Raw genomic sequence first — 17742 nt, forward strand, 5'->3', positions numbered from 1 at the left:
TTTTGTTCCTCTTGTCATGAAGCTCTCCAAGATCTTCCAGACCTGACACTGTGCTCAGCATCTGAGCATTTTTGATAATTAAATCCACTTTTGAACTGATGGAAACTACTTATAATTTTTATTCTTCATCCTCTGGGAGAAGTGGAGAGGTTTCCAGTTTTTTTTTCCTGGAAAATTTGACTCAGCGGGGTGTGGATCCCGCGTGGACCCATTGCCACATTGTCAACACGTAGCGCATTGTCAAAACGAAATGTTGACGCTTCTATGTAACTGTTCTATGCCTGAAACTTAATATATTATTTCATAATCCATGTATATATTCAAAAAAACCTAATATTTTGTTCTGGTCATCATTTTATCCTCCATTCACAACTGCCCACCGTACACTCCCTTACGACCAGGTTGGGACCCCCTTCCTTTACGTCCCTTTGATTGGAAAATCCCGTCGCACGCTTGACTCTGACTCCAGTAATCATTTAATTCTCGGTGTTGCTCTTTGTAATCACAGCGTGTACCTAAATATAAACAGATAATTTCACTAAATCATTACAACAGCAGTCGAGTTTATTTTCCTGAGAATGACTGCGTTCAATGAAAAGGAATGAAAGTACTGCTGCATTTCCCGTCATCTTGTCATGGACGTAACTTTGCGTTCTCAGCCGACGTCATGCTCGGCCGAGAAGAACGACCTTACGAAGAATTCTGTTTCACTCGTTGATTGAGCACCACAAACCGAATGTTTTTGTTATTGTTATGAGATGGATTATTGTTATCTAGATGGAAATATGTACACAATATGAGGGCAAAAATCTCAAAACAAGAAAGTAATTGTGTGTAAAAGCTCTTAGCAGGAACGTTTCCCGACTACATCATCACACCTTGGCTTACACCGCCTTCAATTTTTTATTCTTCCGATAGAGTGTATTCACTCGATCTTAGTTCATCTTCTAAACTTTATTCTATCATACCTCTCCGGATTTGTTAAAGGCATCACACCACGAATCTGGGGTGGTGCGGGTTTCAGGAGCGTTATGCATATACAGGGTTGTAGATTATAGGGAGGAGGGTGATTCTGCGTATTTCTTCTTAGTTGCCGTAAAAAACAGCCCGGAAGATGCGGCTTCGAGCGTTCCGGGGCGCTGTTTTCTACAACGAGTTCGATTGGAGCGCGCCAGCTTTGTGCACGCGCCGTATCTCCCAGGCCGTTTTTTTTCCGGAAATTAGGAAGAAAGGGCGGAATCACCCTCCTCTCCATAATCTATGACCCTGCATAGATATAACCCACTTGAAACCCGCACCACCCCGGTTCGTGGGGTGATGCCTTTAAGTGTTGATCTCGTTCCTTAATGCGGGGAGATCTTTTGCCACTGCAGCAATACATACAGCATATGCAACTGCACATAGTCATAAGAAAATCTTCCAGAAAAATTCCGGAAGTAATAACTTGATGAGGAGGTTTAGTTGGTTTTATACACCTCAAATAATTACCTTTTTCTTGTTTGGGCAGAAAGAGATTATTCCAGAAAAGCAGGTGTTTTTTTGAGATATGTAACTTAAAGGCAAGGTAACACGAAATTGACGTAGTACAGAAACCTCAGGGAACCCGTAGGGTTTCGGTTGTAGATTACGGAACCCAGCGTGGCCCTGCTCAGCTTCCTGTGGCTGCCGTAATGAATGGCGTTGGTATGACGTTTTTTCCTACGAGTCAATTTTTCGAATATCCTACTCCTTCTTTTTTTTGTCAAACTCCGCCAAATAAATTACATGCATCTACCTTCGATCATTCCTTTCCTCCAGGTTCTCAGAAGCAGAATTGAAACATAGATAGGGCACTTTCACATACACCCACTATTTAGCAACATCTTATCATGCTGTCATAAAATTCGAAATTTATTGCTTGCGAGAAATGCGTCATCGGCAGAATTAGCATTTAAGAAGGTGATAGGACAACCTCCTCTCTTGTTCTTTTTTTTCCTTTGATTCTGTTTAGTCCACTAAAGAAGAAGGGAAACTGAAGCCGGCTGCTAGCACTGTTAAAGTCTTTGCATTTCTTTTATGCCTCTGTGTTTTAGCGTGAGGTAGAGTCGAGTCATATACTTCTTATCGCAAACAATTAACGCAAGGCAAGCATTAGGGGAAGAATGCGACTTTGGTCTCGTTGAATTGGTCTTTGAGCGGAGAAAAAGCGATAAAGCAGAATTTAATTCATGTGTGTTCTATTCCCATTTGAATCCATTATGGCCCACATCCAATAATCCCTTGTAACCTATCCCGTTATGCAAACGCAATTTGGCGCCTATGTGGGCGTGTCTTGGATATATTGCTATTGGTGAATGACCCAAGGTAGTGGTAGATATATGCCCACCCGCATTAAGATTGGACATATTTATCCGAGAAATGGGTAAGTCTCGCGAGAATATGTCATTACATCTAGTCTATGCTAGAAAATTATCAAAACATTCAGATAGATGGTTGGAAAAAGAAGATCGTACATACTCATCCTATTTACTACTCTAAGCGTAGGAATACTATCTATACTGTTTAATACAGGAATAACACTAAGCAATTTTAGCAGTTTCGATCTTTCTATTTTCTCTCCTAGTGGAGCACATCAAAGCATTCGTACCTTAGCGCTTCGTTGCAGTCTGTCATCCTTCTGACTGTTGAATGTGATTTTACGTCTACATATTCATTTGCACCTGACACGAAAAATTAAATCTCATGGAATTCCATTTCCCAGTTCAAATTTGTATGAATTTGCATTTTGCACTCGTTTAGTTTGATCTCAGACGCTCACATCAGATCAGAAACAGAAACCTTTTTCAGCATACAAAAAAAAAACAAAAAGAAGATCCCTTCAGTGCTCATATCAGTCTCGGATTTCAAGTGCTAACGCTATTTTTCTCAATCAATAAAAGATATCTAACAATTCTTTTCTGGATTAAATTTGGCTGCTAGATGACATTTTCATCTTCTGCTCCTTCTAGTAGGAAAAACTCGTATTCAAAGCTATTTAAACGAGTGGGTCAGAGAGTAAAAAGTTATAAGAAGAAGTGTATAGCTGAACTGTGACATTTTGTGGTCATCCTATGGCTATATTCGAATTTATGACATCGTTAAACAATAAATAGGAAATTTATAGCAGGAAAAACCACATCATAACATTTTAATGTATACGACCTACCGTCACAATGGAAAGATACACATTGCAATAGCTATAAAATATGACTTTTGGTTTCATCTCACTCAGCTCCTTGAAGTGTTTCCGTGAACTCGCACAAATCCTAGACAAGTTTATTCACTGGTCACAGTGAACCGAAAAAAGAAAGCTTAAACCTAAACAATATGTATATAACTTGAACTCCTAAATATTGCATTTTCCTGGACTATAATTCTTTGTTACTGTCAGTATGAAAAATAATTTGGCTTTCAGATATCCAGACAACTATACTTTTACTGTGAGAAACTTTTACCTACTAAAAATAAAATTAATATAGAGAGAAAAGGAGGAAGAATCCATATAATGCATATTTCCGCTGACTTCACCCTTCTACTTATTGCAGAGGAAGGTCGAAGAGTAATATTTTTCTTCCTTATGAGATAGGTTGAAAAGCACAGCTTCTGCGCACGCTCCGCATCCGCGAGCGAGCTGTCTAGATCAATCAATAATGCCTCCTCACCAGCTTATTCAAGTAAAGCCAATTAATAGGCAGCTGAAGGGGCAGGAACGTGTACGAGGGCCCAGGAAACTCGTAGGAACAAACGCCATACCAACGCCGTTCTTTACGGCAACCACAGGAAGTCATGCTGCCTTCTGTAATCTACATCCCAAACCCTATGGGTTTCATGAGGTTTCTGTACTACGTCAATTTCGTCGTCTTGCCTTTAACTTACATATCTCAAAGAACACCTGCTTCTCTGGAATAATCCCTTCCTGCCCAAACAAGAACAACAAAAGGATCGAACGTTTGTTATTCGCAACATTTATGTTAATCTTGATATAATTTCCATGTGGATCACAATCAGTAAGCATCTATAAATATACCCACTTTACAAACGATTAGTGAAGGCAAGATTCACGCAACACAACAGGTCGCCTTCTGCTTGGAACTAAGCCAAGTCGTAGACGAGCTGAGTTTTCTAAAAATGGATTCCTTACAAGCCCCATGATTTTTATTGTGTATGGATGAGTCTGTCATGCAGATTAAACATTCACATCCCAGAAATTTTGATAACCAAAAATTTTACTTTGTTTCTGATTCTCTCGACGAAAAGTTGTATTTCTGGATTCTTTTGTCCAAAAGTTCCAGAATGTATTTCTGTAGTTTAGCCATTTTAATCGTTGCGAAAAGATGCAAACCACAGTAACTTGTTTAAGTTTATTTGTTTATTATCGCGTGGTAAAACATATTTTTATCTAATTCACATGAAGCTCATCCTCGACTTTCAGACTCGTAACGGAATGGCCGCCGGCGACTCGAAATTCACACCATACACCTTAGAACAACTACTCAACGGCGATTGTAAGTCTATTTAATGACAAACGTGGGATTTTGTTTTTGTTTGGAGAAATCGATCACCACCAAGGTTAACATTAGTGAAATCTGTTGTTCGATGTAGTTCGTTGTGAAGAAGTCGTTCAATAATACTTAGTTACAATTCGAGAAGATTAATAAAGTTAAATTAACTTCAAATAGAGTGGAAATATGGCCGGCGATTCTAAAAGGGGCGGATAAGTTGTGCGTACAAAATTAATTTTTTTTTGTGTGAAACGACATCTCGTTTAAAAAACAGATTCATTCTTCATGCGCATCTACACTCGACGCCAAGTGTGTTCAACCAGCTGAGCGTGCTGCGCTTTCGAGGCGGGACAGCGCAGTGAAAAAAAGAAAAAGGTGCTGCGCGATGTATGCGTCGCTGCCACCTAGTTGAATATTATATTTGTCGTTATGCACACGTTTACCCAAAATTACATTCATTACACAGTTCCCTATTATAACTAAAGCTCTCCCAGATGAAAGTAAAGGAAAAAATATACATTTCATTGTGTTTTGCTCTCAAAAAATCATTTTAGACCCTGAAGACCGTCCAATTCATATCTTTGCTGAAGGTGTCTACGATCTTTTCCATTACGGTCACGCACGACAATTACGACAAGCGAAAGAAGCTTTTCCGAATGTCGTAGTCACGGCAGGAGGTGAATTACCTTCGAGTTGCTCCAAAAAATGCGAATTAAAACATTTGCTTTGCTCACTAATCATTGCTGTTATAGTTTGCAACGATGAGTTGGTAATCAAAAACAAAGGCGGACCATTGGTAATGACTCACGAGGAACGAATGGCTTCAGTTAGGGAGTGCAAATATGTGGATCATGTTATAGATCATGGGATGTTCTTTCCTACACTTGAACTACTCGATGAAATACAGGTATTCCTATTTTGAAGGAATTGTTCACTTCTTTAAAACGAAGAGTAGGAATAAGAAGTTCCAGCATATTCATTGGAGTAAAAAGGACTTTTATTAAATTGTCTATTTCTGAAGTTTTAGATTGAAATGTAGAGTCAAGAATAAGTAATAACACCTTGACGTTCCGCAAACATCAGCCAGTTTCAAAAGTGTCCGATAAAACTGCCGAAGAGGCTATGTTGTTTCGTCGAAATCGACGATGGGATATCGTTGTAGATGGAATTAAGCACACGTACGAGAACGGGTGTTAATGCATCGCAAGCGATGCATTAACACCCGTTCTCGTACGTGTGCTTAATTCCAATCCACACTCTTCACTCTAACACGTGTGCTTAATTCCAATCCACACTCTTCACTCTAATATATTTATCCGAACCTTCCAAAGCAAACCAATGCATAATCTCTGAGCAAGCGACTCATGCCGAAAAGGCAACCCTATGACACTGCTTAAAGGTAGCAATTTTCGCGAATCATGCAAGTTCTACCACGATATATAGTCGGTTCAAAACGACATGAACCTCGGTGTAGTTGCACAAACGACTGCATTAGCGGCGTGGTGCACAAAGCGGTTACAATCGAGGTGGGACCATCGCGAACTGCAGCAATGGGTTGTGCTCGCTCGCTCGTTGATCGCCACCGATCATAACCGTTTCGAGCGCAGCCGCTTACGCGACAGCACGGTGCGTCATGTCGTTTTGACCTTACTATACTACTCAGTTTTGAGTGTGATCAAACTAGCTTGCCGGACGTGTTTTCGTGGTCATGTTGTTTATGTTTCTTACGAACTATGTCTCCACTCCTACTTGGTGCTGAAAAACCTCCAGTATCATGTTAAATAGCAATAATATAGTATGGCTTACTTGACTTAATCGGCGGGCTGATGTCCTGACGCGATTACCCGCATCTCCGTTCAGGTGTGCCGTCTTTGAACATAGCTCTGGCCAACTTTCTCGATCTTCTGCGAGAACTTGCACGGAAATAATCCATTCGTCGCTATTCCATATTCTGCGAAACCTTACTTCTCGCCTGAGCTGTCTATCCACGCCGAGTGTTCTCAAATCTTCTTTCACCACCTCAGTCCAGAACTTTCGTTTTCAGTAAGGTGACCTACTCCAACATGAACTCGATAAACTCCTCACAACTATTTGAACAGGGCGATCTGCTGGTGTCCTTAATATATGACCGAAACGAAGGCGATTTTTTGTGGCCACTTTCGATGCCGGTGCAAGATGTGTCATCCACCGGTACACCACACAGATTCCGCACAAAGATCTTCAATGTGGCATACCATAGGATGAACGCAGTCTAAAAGTCTAAACAACTTCCATTTCGTGCAATCAGGTCGCTCCAACACTGTAGACGGTGCTCATTAGTGACAGGGTCGACTACAGGGATTTTGTTAAGCAGCTGATTGCAGAAGTTGCCTTAGGGCACCTTTGCTTAATAACTTTCTCAAAGCTGCAGTCGTTCTTCATCACGTAGCCCAGGAAACAGAACTCATCGGCGAGCTTGATCGATTGTCCGTCCACCCTGATTCCAGTTCGGCGTCTCAGGGACACCTACATCTGCTTGCACTTATCACAGCATAGACGCAGTTCATAAGCTGCAGCTGGCTTCAATGCAAGGTTGACGACATGTTGACGTTTCTCTTTGCTTTCCGCGAATATAACAACATCATCGGCGTACACGAGATCGGTAATGGTCATGATGCTAAGACGATGTCGACAGGACACTGATCGACTGCTCTTCACATGATATCATCGATGGCGAAATTGAAGCGGAAGGGTCCTGCCACTGCCCCTTTTCTTACTCCAGTTACCACTTCAAACGGTGTTGTACGTCCGACTGGTGTTCAAATTGTAGCCGTAAAGTTGTTCGTTGATTCATGTCATCAAGCAGGAAAACGAACATTCCTAGTACTCCATCGGCTAATTGCAATGGCTTCGAATACCGCTGTGATATTTCGATCACTCTCCTGACAATGGCCATTCTCGTCCTAACCGATATTAGATCGGCTAGGACGAAAGCAAGGTTGCTCGCCACGCGTTGTTTGTTGTCCAGAATAGTTCGCTCGAAAACATTGCACATAACACGCAGCAAAGAGATTCCTCGATAGTTTTTAGAGTCTGTGACGGATAAGTGCTTGTAGAGAGGAATTATGGTAACGTGTTTTTTCACCAATCAGCTATCCTTTAGTCGATCTATATTGAACGGACGATCTTTTTTATATCACGAATCCCAGACAGTGGAAGATAATTGAGCACTTCTGCGCTAATTCCGTCGTCTGCACGAGGTTTTCCATTATGCCATATTTGGATTCAAATCAGAACCTCCGGCTCGGTCGGTCGTTCCTCCCTAACCGCATGTTCCTGTTTATGAACGTGCTCGGGTTCAGGAGGTGATGACGCCTGCCGGTTCAGCAAGGTTTTGAAGTGATTTCTCCAAACTGGAAAGGTTGCTTCACCGACAGCCACTCCATTGGCAGTGTTGAAGATTGGTGAACATCTTTTCATTCTTTTCAGCTATACTGTTTTAGTAAAGCATAGGCTTTCCGCTGAATCCTGTCCTCCCACGCCTTTTCAAATTCCTTCGTTCCTGATCTCCATTCGTTTTTGCGGTTTACGACTTAGCCTTCTTCTCTTACGCTTTTTCTGGCTGAAATCGCCAGTACTGTGTGTGGCGCATATAGAATTATACATGGATTTTGTTTCCGCAGATGCAACGCCAAACTACTTTTGCGGCATTGGAATCGGGAGCGTTTTCTTTGCAGCGTCCTGGATGCACTTTGTGAAGGGATCCGTACAGAAGAGCTTCTTCCTCGTCCGTACTCCAACAATAATAGTGACACACGTTGGCGGAAATTCGTTCTGCATTCTTCGTTTTTCTGATTTTTGGTTGAAGCGGAACTCCTCGGTTTCTCCTGTCTTGAAGCTCAGAAAAAAATGGATGGTGATCAAAGTCGAATCCGACGTCCCAAACAGCTCTAGATTTTCCGGTATCCGAGTGAGGAATATTCCTCGTTAGAACGTAGTCAAACTGAAGTTTGAGAGACCTCGATGATTCCTCTTAAACGTGGGTGTGATGATGAGGCCCGACCATTACCACTTGCTGGCGGGGTATTTTAGACATCAAAGACTGAGTTCATTATGGAAGGCGTCCTTACTGTTATCCTCAGCGGTTTCTGTAGGTGCCTGAGGATATAGGATTCTGAGATGAGATATGAGATTCTGTAGGTGCCTGAGGATATATACAGTTTACATCTTCTGAAATCCCGCAGTCATACAAAGGCGCATCAAGACGACGTTGAGCCAAATTCCTCCACCAGGTTGTTGTAATCGTTTTTCACAGCTATCGAGCAGTCACCAACTTTCTTCTCATCAGCATAACAAAAGTCGATGGTGTAGAAATGCAATCGCGACGTACGAGTCAAAAACAAACATTTGATTAGTTCACATTCACTAATTTCTGGAAAACCTTAGGGCGTGTTCACAGTCGCGTCACATCACATGATGAAAGATACAGAAGCATCAATGCGGAGCGATATGAATCCGTTTAAAAAACTACAGGAATATGTTATAAAGAAAGAAAAGTGCTAAAGACAGTGCATTAGACTACCATCCACCTGCTAAACTATATTTTGAAGGCAGATCTGATTGCTCATGATGATATTCCTTATGGATGTCCCAACAGCGATGACTGCTATAGACCTTTCAAGAATGCTGACCGTTTTCTCACCACTCAACGGTAAGCTGTCCACATTTTATCATTCAGGAAATTAATTTCCAGAATTCAGAAAACTTCGTCAATTGAACTTTCTCCTATAAAAAAACCACCGTGGTTCTTTGCTACAAGCGACCTACAGTTCATCCTGTATTTTTCATTTTCTCGGTTGTCGTTTTAGGACCAGGACCTGATTGAAAGCTAGGTGAAAGCAAAAGCCTACAGAGTAACAGCTTAGATGTGAAAGATATAAAAAGACCTGGTATTAGCAAAAGTCAATTATATGAAAAGTCTGAGAATGGTTGTGTATGCACAGAGAACTCTCCAGGTGTGATTCAGTCAGTAATGAAGGAGACGGATACCTACATTTGAATTCGATTTTAAAATCAAAGAATAAAATCTGTGTGTGATCAGATGATGTTGCTATGAATCTTTCCAGAACTAAAAACATCTCTACGACTGATCTTATCCAACGAATCATCGACAACAGCGAGAATTTCCGTGAACGAAATACAAAGCGAGAAAAATCAGGATGAAATCTTCGTTTGATAGGATCACAACATATTTTTCATATTGAATAATGTTCAGAGTCTTTTCCTATGATATATTCGAAGTTCACTCGTTTCGTACTTACTTCAAACTATGTGCCATGTAACAACTATAGAATAAAGCTTGTTAACGAATGATGTCGAGCACTACAGAACCTGGTGACGATGGTGCAGTGCGATGGTGCGCTGCAGGGCACATCATCTCACAGGTTCAATTCCCGCGTCAGCAAGGGACAGTCGAACCGGCATGGTTTCGGTTGTATAATGTTGGCGCTAGAGCGTAGAGACGTAGTTGTTGCTTGCGGTGCGCTTCCTATGCTTCTGCGAGTGTCAAATACTTCCCACATTTTTTTCTTCAAGTTGATCGACCCAACCTCCGTCAGTTAGCAAGAAAGAGAATTATTGTGAAGAAATATGTATGAGTTTAGCTCTAAGAACATAAAACTCCATCTATATGACCAAAATTTCATCGACGTCAATTTAATTTTTTATGAGGATCCCCGAACGCTGGAAACGTTTAGAACAAAACTTCCAAAGTCTTCCTTCTCTTCTATTTCTTCTTTCTTTCTTTCTCTTTTATTTTTTCTTCTATGCTTTTAATGAACTCATTCTGCGATGTTACTAGGCAATCACTAGTAACATCGCAGACTCAAAATAGTTGGTAGAGCTCACTTTCACAGGAAGCACTGAGGGAGATTCCACGGCACAGCATTGGTGTGACGAAATAGGAATAAGCTGGAACATTGCGCACCAGCACCTCGGATTAATTCCTAGCAGTTTTATTGGTTCGATTTTCAGTTTAGCTAAGGTAGAAAATGCGAAAATAGAAATTAGAACATAGAAAGCGCGCCCATTCGATTGACACCGTATTTAAATCTTACTGTCATGAAATTTGACACTTGCATGGCTCTACAGATGCTTCTTAAACTATACTCACACAGTTTGACATTTTACGGTATACGACGTGCCGTAAGGGGATGTGAGTCATATGAAGAAGTGACTAATAAAGTTAATTTTTTTCATGTTGACACATCATTCAGCACTAATTGTTAGGGAAAAAAGAGAAAAACCCATACTTCGAATAATGTTTTCAAAGTGTGGCGGTGTCGATGGAATATAGATGTGAAGTGTAAATTTGAATATTTTCCAAATGAAGAACTGACGTATTTGAGAAGAAAACTATGAAATCACAAGAGGTTTGATGTCCGGCGTCAGCCCTACTTTCAGATTGGTAAATGATAAATGAACAACACTACTCTTTTTCTAGGGGTTACCATCATAAACATGGAGCACAACTAAAATACATGTCCTCTGTACCAAGATATACTTCGACTCCTTATAGACTTTAAACTATGCCATTTAACAATTTACTAGTATGCGCCCAGCTGCAGATAGGTATTTTACCCAAACAACTCGAGAAATGAAATATACATATCAACTTAATCTAACATAACTTCACTTTCCAACAACATACATCTGAGGACAACATACGTATTTGTGCGGGTCCAAGGCTTAAAAATGTTTATTCAAACCGTCTTCGAACGTTACCTGTACAAGACTCTTTCACAATATCTACAGATCCTCATTCTTAATTTCGTTAGCTGTAAAAATAATATAACTTATGCCTTCTTCTAATCTATAAGAAAAACCTAGCATTTTTAAAAAATCGTACAATGTTGACGAAGAGATCGGAAAACCAGCATAAGCGGTACAGAGCCTGTTTCGCAGATCATCTACAGTCAAATTCATATCCGACTTCAATTCGTTCAGGGCGAAATGGCGGACCACCTCTCCCCATTCCTCCCCATATTTTTTAAGAGACATCATCTGTGTGGTGTTCTCGTCTTTTTCTGGCCTTTTTTTGGGCGGGGGAGGAGACTCAAATAATCTACGAGGACACTTATATAAATCGCTGCTTTCCTGCGCTGCCCTTCTCACTAAATGCCTTGAAACGCCACATGCTAAAGCTGCCATTTGTGTTGGTGAGTTAAGAAGTGTTCCACGACACGTGTGCCCCAGCTGATTTTTGAGTTCCTCGAAAAACACTCTCACTCGTGAAAGGACAACTTTAGTCTTAAGCCCCAAACATGGTGGGCGTCCATTTCTAATTTTACAGGACCCGTTGACAGGTGGGAATGGTTGCTTCTCTACTGGTGCTCTGAGTCTCTCTGCGGTGACGCTCCGTAAACGAAGGCAGAGGTTGCAGTAATAGGATACCTTAAGAAGAACAATGTTATCCTATGCATACGTAATTGATAGAAATTATTTTAAAAAAAAAAGAACGTTATGAACGTAAAGTCTGATAACGGGGAGCAAAGAAAAAGGTAAAAACGAAGAAGCTCACCGCAGGCTGAGGGCACAACACACGGCTAACAAGGGCTGCGGTGGAACCAACTATCTGAATACTGATTCAATAAATAAGTTACTGTAACATAAAAAAATAACTGTTTGGAGTCAAGAGAGATAGAGCAAATGGAACACCCCATGGGAAGTGACACGGACAAAGTGAACTGTTCTGCAACAAGAATGAAGGAAGTAGCTAGTCCCACTAAATAATGCTTGTTGGCGTATTCGAGTGGCAATCTTATTCTAACAGAGAAGTGGAAAATGATCAATTCTTCTAGCGAACAAGAAAATGCCTAATCACTTCATAAAATGTGCTCCTGTGATTAGCTCCCATAGAAGTTTATAGCATAACAGCAAAGCATTATGTGTTGAAAAATAGTAATGAGAACTGAAATTCGAAAATGGCTGAGGTGAGAGTTATGGAGATAGCGGATGAACATTCGTCGGAATGACATTTGAAAGCGAGTGGGAAGGGAAGTGAAGTTGAGAAATTTTGCTTCAAGCTTATGGAAGCAAAAAGTTTTTTTCAAACATTTGACAAATCTACAACATGGTGGAAACGTTTTTTTTTCACGTCCCACAACGTCCATGTAAATACGAGAAAACTTAGTTTAACAAGCATAAGAGGTGATGGCGACAACAACTTGAAAATAGGAAGTTATCTGAAGACAGACCTCCTATTACTACAAGTAACACAATATTTCAATTGCCAGATACGCAAAATGATTCAGAGATTAAATGTAATATCGGACCTTTGGAAGATTCATGCAATAAAGAGTCTGCAGCCGCAGTTTTTAGAGGCAGTGCAAAACATGAGAAATGTGAGTAGTAAAACGTTACCTGGATGCACGAAACATCCCGTTTTCAGCTTCAAGATAATTTCTACTTTTCTCTTTTACATTTCAGACCAGATAACTTGAAAGTTAGGCACCAAAGTTTTTTTTTTTACCATTAGACATCACAAAACTTTAATTGAAGAACCCACTTGTTTATCATCAACAGCTTCAGCGTTGCTTCGTGATGCAGAAAATACCCTCTAAACACATCAAGATAAGAAATGAAACAACTGTATGCAAGAAAGAAATAAAAACTCAAACAGTCCTTCTTTGCAGATTTAGAAATTAAATTAAATTGACCAAATTAAAAAAAATCAGAAGTTAAATTCAAGGTTAACTTTGAAAGAAAAATCAACGGGAACACAAAGATGTACAGTCGCCAAACAGTTCTCAAAGAATCGTGCGTTGTAGCAAACATGATATCTCTCGGATGACTACTTTCGCTGCCAAATGTGGACTCGAGATGACTTTGATAGAAGCCCCGTCGTTGATCACCAAGTGCAGTAACCGGTGATCATCAATATGACAAAATAATGGGTGATTAGTCAGGGATAATTTTAAGAAGGGAAAGGAGGTTTTGCAAGTAAACTGCGCAATTGTTAGATGCTAACGGAAAAAAACAACAATTAGATCAATGAATTGCATACCTCTTCAGTAGGTGGTTTTGTATCGTCGAAATCCTGAGATATAGAAACCGTACTCTGTAATATGAAAATAAACTAACAGAATAACCAAGAAAGCACCAATGACCGAGGATATACAGATGGTGCATCTGAACTGCATCATGAAGAATTACAACGTTTCAATGTTGATATCTCATCAAATTATAACTGAAGGACAGAGAAAGGGAGAGAAAGACAGGCACACAAGCAGAGAAGGAAATAAAAAGAAAGAACAGTTATGAGACTAACAGAAACCAATAGAAAGTTGTAGCAGAGCGTCGAGGCTACTTCAAAAGCCAGAACAGGTTCGTTTCAAGTATACGTCAGCCGTTCATGACGAAACACTAATAAAAAAACTTACCGTTCCGGCGGTTGAACAAGACTTCTTGTTGAGAATGAATCGACGAGCAATTGGTGGCTGAATAGCTACGTATAGTATCAATAATGCCTATGTGTAATAGATTATGAATAAGTCAAAATACAGAGATCAAATTAAACTCACGAATTCATTTCCCGATGTAGATAAAGATGACTCCATGGTCAAATCTGGTTGATATCGCTTGAGTCAAAATTCTGAAAAAAAAAAACATGGAGCAAAGTGAGGGAAGCAGGAGTAAAAACGAAAAACAAATCAAAAGTTAAAACAGCCAAAATGAGCAGATTTTTACATCAGTTCCCGAAATTTTTGCAGCGGATTTTGAGTGGAGCTGATCTTGACTCCACTAGCAGCAAAGGGGTTTGGGTGATAAACATCGGTGACCATGTCATCTTCACAAAAACTTTTCAATCAATATGTAGACACACGTTTCTCCTGTTTGTCTGAACACCCGCGCAAACTATGTACTGAGGGAATTCACGCAGAAGAAGTAGCACATGTCATAATAGCAGCACATCAGACGTGTGCATTACGAAGGATGCGCCGCTACGGTCCGTGAAGGTATAGTCGGCGTAAAATGTGTTATGAGATGACGGTTACCTTGAAAACAACATACCACGAATCTGAAGTGGTGAGGAGATCCGCGAGAAAAGCTATAGAAGGGTTAAAGATTGTAACATACTGAATTGGTGTGGTCATCTCTCCTTAGCAGTCGTAAAAAACCACTTGGGACCTGGTTTATTTCCTACGGGGCACGTTCGAACGCTCCTCTATGTACACGTTCCGGTCTCCTCAGCACCCTATTCATTGGTCTCACTTAAAGGCATCACTCCACGAATCTGAGGTGGTACGGATTTCAGGTGGAGTATTCGTATGCGGCATAGTAGAGAGGGGGAGGGGGAGAGAGATTCCGTCCATTTCTTCCTAAGTGCCGTAAAAGACGGCCCAGAAGATAAGGCTTCGAACGTTCTGGCGCACTTTTTTCCACAAGGAGTTCGACTGGAGCGCGCCAACCTTGTGCGGCGCCGCATCTTCCTGGGCGTTTTTTCTTACGGCAATTAGGAAGAAATGGACGGAATCACCCTCCTCCCCATAATCTGTCATCCCTTATAAGAATACTCCACCTGACATCTGCACCACCTCAGATTCGTGGGGTGATGCCTTTAAATAGGCCGGCGGAAGACAACACTGATTTTCGGCCGCTCGCACTTGGATGCGGTGCGCGAACAAGGGTGGCGCGACACAACTGAAATCGTCGTAAAAAAAACAGTGTTTTCCACGCTGTTTTTGACGACGATTAGAGAGAGATGAGCGAAACTACCCAGGATCCGCAGTCTAGAACCTTACATCTAGTTTTCCCGCGGATTACCTCTTCAAATCACATTCGTGGTATGCTGCCTTTAAATGACCAATTATCTAACTAATATTTGTCAAAAATCGTCGTAGTTGCTTCACGATTGATGATCACGAAATGATGAGAGCAAATCAACGGGAATTTGCCAATCATTTGTTTTACGGCTAAAATATCTGCTGCTAACTCTCTGTCTTCTCGTGATTCCACCCTGAATACTATGTGGCCGAGTCCAGGGAAGAATTTGACGAGCGACTTGCTGACGAATTGCTACAGGAACAGGACAGGACCCCAAACTCGCCGCAATATAAAAACTACGGAAAGGGACCTTGAACAATCTATAACGGATGCTAGGCTGTAACAAAAGTTCGTGGATTTTCCAAGACTAAACTTCTAAGATATCACAGGAGCTAAGACAAAGAATTAATTATGTATTCTCTGAGATTATTTAGAAACCTTCCCACTACTCAATCAATATGTTGACGCCGTTTCGCAGGAAATGGTCCGGACCAAAACTGTCATTTCCGACCTCAGCAAAACATTTCTGAGTAGAAAGTTTCGCTATGACACCCTTGCCGTAAACAGCGTAGATGTCCGCGTCTTTTGATCTCCATGGAAAACGAAGAGTAGATGTCGAAAATAGAGATATTATTATTTAATGAAATTGAATTATTTGCCGTCAGGAAACCCATTTGAGGCCAGATCACCTATCCTTATCAACCAATTCTCTTTCAAACTCGAACTCCGAGACTTCAAACATCCATGAAAACGACTGCAACATGCATACACTGTAGAAAAAGTTCCTTGGAAAGATGTACACACCAAATAATAGGTAAATTGTTCGTGAAACAAGTTAAAACAGCAGCTGTACGAACTTATGCTACAACATAATATTTGGAAAGCTCTTAGTAGCAGTAAGCAAGTAGTAAGCAACACCTATTGAAAGTCAGGAAATAAAAAGTATACCGACCAAAATGAAAAGGTGGATAGTTTCGCCTCATCCTAGAAGATTTAAGTTTTAAAAAAGTGGGGGATCAGACCGCCGCATTTGGCATCAAATATCCACATTTGCAAGCGTAAAGCAAACCTCCAATGCAATCTCCAATACATCAGCGATAACCAAAACCATTATGGAACAAGGAAAATGAAAAAAGTTTGGAAAAGAAATTGCACTGTCTCTCGGTCTTGGTATCGAAGAAGGCAGAGAAAGGCGTGACGCATGGGGTGCGCGCGCAGTGACGCGACTGCGTGCAATCGATCCAACTGAAGGACTCAGTTTGAAGAATTATCATCCCGTTCACTTCGCTATGAAATGCGTTGATAACAGGAGCAAAATCCCTGAGAATTATCGTGAACGAACACTCCACTCTTAACTGAAAACCTAGCAAAACCCAAATTATCCGAAGGCTAACACAGAATATACAAATGCACTTCTAGTTACTTCATCAAGTATAAAGCTTAGAAAAAAAAAAGCATTCGTAGTACTAGCGGCCCTCTGAATAATCAGCGACGTACAACTCTGCTCAAAACTATACGAACGAAAAGCGGCCATATTATTACAAGTGCTGAGAACACAGTCTGTTTGCTGTGTCTGTAACTACGGACGCTACACTTCGGATCGTCACAAAAGTAACTTTTCTGAGATCCCGAAGCGGTGATGACAATGTATTATCAGTTTCGAGTATCCGAACTGTCTTCGATTGAAATAAGACCAGCAAAAAGGCAGGATGTCTGGATTTACTTCCTGTTCCAAGCGTTAGAGAAAAACAGACGGAAAACAATGTGTGTGTGTGGGAGGGGGGGGGGGGGGGCAAGCAGTATGGCGGATAGAGGTAGTTTGGGTTTGAGGTCCTACATGTCTGAATAGAAATCAAGTCAACAACAAATACAGTAAATTTCCTAGATGTAGTGATTGTCTACTACAACGCAGAGGGCTCCCTCCGTCTCTACGCTACTCCTCTAGGGACCAGTAGTTATGATATTGAAGATAACATGTACCAATAACTATGGGTTTTTAAGTTTTTGTCGAACGGCGACTGAGACTGCCCTGAACGATTTCAAAAAAAGAAGCTACGAATTGGAGACAATCACTGACTTTGATGTTTTTTCCAGGCTCTGACGACGGCGGTAATGTTAAATGTTAATCAAGATCAATACTAATCATGGCTACAACTCAAGCAAATCAATAAAAAAAAAAACTTCGTATTCAACATGACCGGGCCCACACGTAAACTGAAGATGCATCGGTAGCAAATAGGAACACGAACGATGTCACGCTTTTTACGACTTGGAAATAGAATAAACTTTTTACAATCTAAACGTATTGAAGGGATCTAAATAAAAGGTATTCGGGGGGCACAGGGTAGGAAAAGTAAAGCGGGTGGATCAAAATATGCCATCCAAATTCCAAGCGTTCCCGTCGGGAGGTTGAAAACAC

The 17742-nt window shown here is 40.8% G+C and overlaps 2 protein-coding genes across 3 annotated transcripts; one reads left to right on the top strand and one right to left on the bottom strand.

Moving 5' to 3' along the window:
- Nucleotides 1-4426: 4426 nt before the first annotated feature.
- RB195_015446 (uncharacterized protein) lies at nucleotides 4427-9722 on the top strand (the record flags this gene model as incomplete). Of its 2 annotated transcripts, none has more annotated exons than XM_064206166.1 (5): nucleotides 4427-4523; nucleotides 5075-5197; nucleotides 5273-5427; nucleotides 9110-9210; nucleotides 9626-9722. In XM_064206166.1, 5 exons carry the CDS (start codon nucleotides 4427-4429, stop codon nucleotides 9720-9722), a joined length of 573 nt encoding a protein of 190 aa, XP_064062047.1. The 2 variants fall into 2 exon arrangements, with proteins under 2 accessions (XP_064062047.1, XP_013300966.1); XM_013445512.2 differs by having other exon boundaries at nucleotides 4463-4523.
- A 1584-nt stretch (nucleotides 9723-11306) lies between these two features.
- Nucleotides 11307-14116, bottom strand: RB195_015447 (uncharacterized protein; the record flags this gene model as incomplete). Its single annotated transcript, XM_064206167.1, has 6 exons — nucleotides 11307-11951; nucleotides 12079-12132; nucleotides 13066-13116; nucleotides 13564-13617; nucleotides 13940-13996; nucleotides 14081-14116. 6 exons carry the CDS (start codon nucleotides 14114-14116, stop codon nucleotides 11307-11309), a joined length of 897 nt encoding a protein of 298 aa, XP_064062048.1.
- Between the last annotated feature and the right edge of the window lie 3626 nt (nucleotides 14117-17742).

This window comes from Necator americanus, chromosome V (genome assembly GCF_031761385.1).
Source record: "Necator americanus strain Aroian chromosome V, whole genome shotgun sequence".
NCBI lineage: Eukaryota > Metazoa > Nematoda > Chromadorea > Rhabditida > Ancylostomatidae > Necator > Necator americanus.